The sequence below is a fragment of the Camellia sinensis genome, chromosome 7 (assembly GCF_055761805.1).
Source record: "Camellia sinensis isolate YWXY chromosome 7, ASM5576180v1, whole genome shotgun sequence".
Lineage (NCBI taxonomy): Eukaryota > Viridiplantae > Streptophyta > Magnoliopsida > Ericales > Theaceae > Camellia > Camellia sinensis.
In genome coordinates this window covers 153,565,605-153,570,071 of record NC_138967.1, presented here as the reverse complement: position 1 = coordinate 153,570,071, position 4,467 = coordinate 153,565,605, and the positions used below count along the sequence as shown (strand labels likewise).

Sequence of the window (4,467 nt, the reverse complement as noted above, 5' to 3'; positions counted from 1 at the left end):
GACGAGTTTCGGCGGAAATTTGCACTGTACGTGTTGGGGGCCATGTTGTGTCCTACCACAATGACCGAGTTGAAGCCATCGTTCATTCATGCCGTGAAGGACGTGAATCGTATGCGAGCTTGTAATTGGGCAAAGTTGACACTGCAATTCCTTCACAACGGTGTTCGCAAGTATAAAGGTCATCGTGGTGCAACTGGATGTATTTTCCTGTTAATGGTATGCCAATAACTTGATTTTTTTTTCCATTCCCCCCTTCATGTGTTTCATGCATTGTTCTGTCATGGTTCAACAAATTGGCCTTGATTGGGACATACAATGGTACCTGCTTTGTGAGTACGACAAACAACACTCTTCCTGACCAAGTATGGTACTTGCAGAAATAAATTTTGTGTGACTACCGTCATGAATTTAAGAACAAAGAGTACAGGGCAAAAAGTATGCCGAACCTCAATGGAGGAACCAATTAAAACTACGTTGCGAAGAGGGGAACATGTATATAAATTTTTTTTCTTGGTTTCATCAATAAAGTCCTTGGTGTGCTGTACAATTTTTTCCCCAAAAAACATTGCATGATATGTGCCTATATAGTTGACAGCATCCTCAACAAAATCGGTATGCTATGTACGTTCCACTGCAAAATTGAGAATAATGAATGTCATTGTTACTGAATATAGTTCATTTTTGTGGGAAGAACAACTTAATTATGGTGTGCCCCTTAATGTCCACAGCTGTTGTACCTTGATTGTGTTTGTCTGAGCTCGACTACGACGCGGTCCACGCCTCGGCTTCATGATTGGGGTGATATCCAAATACGGGAGACGCTGCGATGTATCAGAAGGAAGCAAAATTTCCCAACAATTGCGGTAAGCACTCCTACCACTGTGCACATTTCACACCATCGACCCACTTGTCTTCAACATACAATGTCAGACTTCACCCTCTGCGTTTCTATGATTAGGTGGAGTTTGATTACAGTAATGCCGATGATGCTGACATGGATGAATGCCATGTCGAGAACCAACAAACAGGACAGTACAATGAAGTCCGTATGAGCAATTTGGAGTCCGACATTCGCGAACTGAAGGAAATGATAAAGCAAGTTCTCCACAACCAAACAGATTTAATGGAGATGTTGCGACATTTCGAAGGCAAGCAAGTTGTTGGCAATGACAAGGTAATCCATCCAAGCATTACGCAATTTTCACACAGTTGAGCCCTATCATTTGAAGATGGTTTGTAAGACTAAGTTCACGAATGTGTATGTATGATTAGGTGGAAGGCAATGATGTGTGTATCATTAACCTCTCCTCCAATGTTGCTCAACTGAAGGAAATGCTGAAGCAACTGCTTGAACGTTTCAGTTTGGGCTGCAACGAACCGTTCACTGAACAAACCAATTTACGTGAACTGAAGCAAATGCTACACCACCTCATCGAAGGTATATTCTCTACACCGCAACCGGCAGGCATGGCCAAACAGGGTGTGGACCCTGCTGTTGGAGTCGAGGCACATGAGGATGGCGTGGTCAAACCATCGGACGAAGTTAACCCAATGGAGTGTAATATTTCAGATGTACAAGGGGTGGATCACCAACAACATATTTTGAAGGGAACCTTGGCAAGGGACAAAAGTCATTTGCATGATGAGCACAAGTTGAACATCGAAGAAGGTGGGGACAACAACAAGAAGGGAGGCCTTCAGTCAGGGGAAACATATGAAACTGAAGATAAATACAGTCCTCACCTTCAGTCAGTGGGCGTGAAGAACGTGGCGTGCGATGTGCATACTTCTCCTACTAAGCTTGGCAAACCATTGGGAGCAACTGGAATCGTTAGAGGAAGTGCAAAGGGAAGACGAAAAGGAAAAGGAAAAGGAAAAATGCGCGGAAGTGGAGTTCAAGCCACTGAGGTCGGGGATATGCAATTGTACATCGATAGCAAAACAAATAGTGGAGTTGACGACAACAGTTCACCTGTGGATGTTGATGGTGTGGACAACGTGAACAAGGTACAAATACTGCCTTTAATGCCCCACAAGTTCTGAATACCCAATTCATGCCCACATCAATAATGTGAATCAGTAATTTTACAATCATCTGTGTTGTATTGTACTAGTTGTCAAAGAATTGCATGTTTGCAGTTATGACTGCTGCCATATGTTAGTACACATTTCTAACAAACTCCGCACCAAACATCACAAGTTGGGAAAACTCTGAGGCTCACAGTTTTTACATCATTTCACGTTCTTTTTTATGACTACCGACCTTGTAATGTAAGCTTCAATATTTTTATGAAATGTGTACTGTTAGTTGGCTGTTTATTTTTGTAGGACTTGTTGACGATGTTGGACAGCGAAGGGTTGTTATCAGCGGAGGAACAAAAACTTCTTCACTATGTATTTGACGATAGCAAAAATGAAATGTATTGTTTCATTTACTACTTGCAAATTTTCAATGACAGTCCACTGTGAAATAACTATCGTTCTAAGGATCATTTATTGCTTGTAGGGACATTGTTGTTTCCATGAATCTTCATGGACGGGCATGTGAAGTTGGCACCCGGCGTGACATGCGCACGCTCAAACCAGGGTCGTGGCTATCCGACACTGTAAGTGTTGGCTTCACAAATATGAATCTACGTTTTTCAGTACCCCTAACTCAGAAACCTTTCTAATCAACTTGCCTTGTGTCTTGCATACAATGTTCCAGCCAATCAACTTGGTGGTGGTGCAATTGACTAATCGACAGAGGGATTTACACAATGACGGGAGGCACACTGATTGGTTCTTTCCCGTATATCTGTCGGTAAGTAAGTGTTTAAAGCTACGTTGTGTATTGTGTATGACATATTTTGACAAATGTTTCCGTCAATGACCTTTACGCATTACACATGCAGACTATGATTCTAAATAAAGATATGCAACCTCTGCACCATGAACATATCGTCACATCATTTTTCGGACATGACAGATACACTGGTGCGATTGATGCATGCCAGAGGGTAATATCAATGTTCATCCCGTTATATTAAAACGAAAATATGAAAGCCATTACATGTTTGCATGGCCTCTAAACAAGGTCTGCCGTTGTGTTTTCGTGTAGATTTACATGCCTTTCAATTACAGAGGAGTGCATTGGTTGTGCATTAAAATTGATATGGTGGACCGTGTAGCCTACCTATTCGACTCAGTCCCATCCAACCGACCGAACAAAAGGAAGCTAAATGCAGCTAAAATTTTGGTATGTCCTTCTGGTGCATTTCTGAACACTACAAAAAACTTGAACATCCTTTACGTAAACCAACTTCAACCTTGTGGAACAGGTTGAAACTATGCACGACTTGCTGCAACTACACTTTGGAAATGATTATGTTACAGATGTGCGTAGCTTCCACCGCTGCATGTTAGACGAGAGGCCAGTACAACAACTGGACGAGTAATCCACAATCCCTCCCTCACATTAATGTCTAAGCTGCATGACTGACTTAACGAACCTATTACGTATTGACGACAACTTTAATGTGAAATTATTTTTGTAGCACGTTTGACTGTGGGATGTTCGTCATCAAATTCATGCAGCAACCTGATTTAAGCCCCGGTCCACACAAGGTACATTCTACCGCTTAATTTCCATTTGTCAATCAAATCCTTCCTCATACGTCTTTCAATTTTAACTAATTTGTCTTACGATTTTTGTGTACAAAGTTCGTTCCCTCTGTGCGTCATAAGTTGTTGGTTGACATCGTTATGGATGTCAATAATGCAAAGATCGCAGAGTACCGGGAGTGCCTTCATATGAGCAATGCCACAAGCTAGGCCAGTGATGGGAATGGGCTGCCAGTACGCCAGTAATTAGGGTGGCAATAGGACTTTAACTAATTTTTTATTCTTTGATTTCAATATGGATGTTAATTATGGGTCCCCAGTATTGTTTTTGCTGGACGATGTAAATATGGACCAACTGCAAAGTGCAAGTCAAATGTAAACATGGATCAAACATGTCGATGTGGCTGTTGACTTAGTACTATTTTGTTTACGCATGTTTCTTGTTCGGATGAATGCGACTGTAACTGTATATAATTTACGGCTGCTTTTGTTACCTAAGTTAATTTATAATTTAATTACAAAAAATGGAAAATTAATTTTCAAAAATGAAAGAAACCACATTATGAATGAAAACTCAATACTCTTCGTAGGTAAGTTATATATCAGCCCATTAGCACATATGACTCCAGCCAAAAAAAAACTTTCATGGCTTACAGGGAAGGTTAAAAAAAAAAAAAAATCAAATCTACATATCTGCTGCATCATCAGCAGCGTCTTCTGAAGAGTTGTCCGTACTGTCTAACTGACTGTCCTCATCCATTGTCTTATCAGACTTCGCTTCGTCCGCCGCCAATTTGTCATCGGTCAGCCAATCAACGTTCTGCTTGATAGCGCCGACTTGCCGCTCCAAACTTGACAACCGTG

The 4,467-nt window shown here is 41.3% G+C and overlaps 1 protein-coding gene across 1 annotated transcript; it reads left to right on the top strand.

The window, feature by feature from the left end:
* Positions 1-2,403: 2,403 nt before the first annotated feature.
* On the top strand, positions 2,404-3,813 carry LOC114302373 (ubiquitin-like-specific protease 1A). Its single transcript, XM_082881261.1, has 7 exons — positions 2,404-2,606; positions 2,708-2,803; positions 2,895-2,999; positions 3,101-3,238; positions 3,321-3,433; positions 3,537-3,606; positions 3,703-3,813. Exons 1-7 carry the CDS (start codon positions 2,523-2,525, stop codon positions 3,811-3,813), a joined length of 717 nt encoding a protein of 238 aa, XP_082737387.1. The 5' UTR covers positions 2,404-2,522.
* The last annotated feature ends 654 nt before the right edge of the window (positions 3,814-4,467 follow it).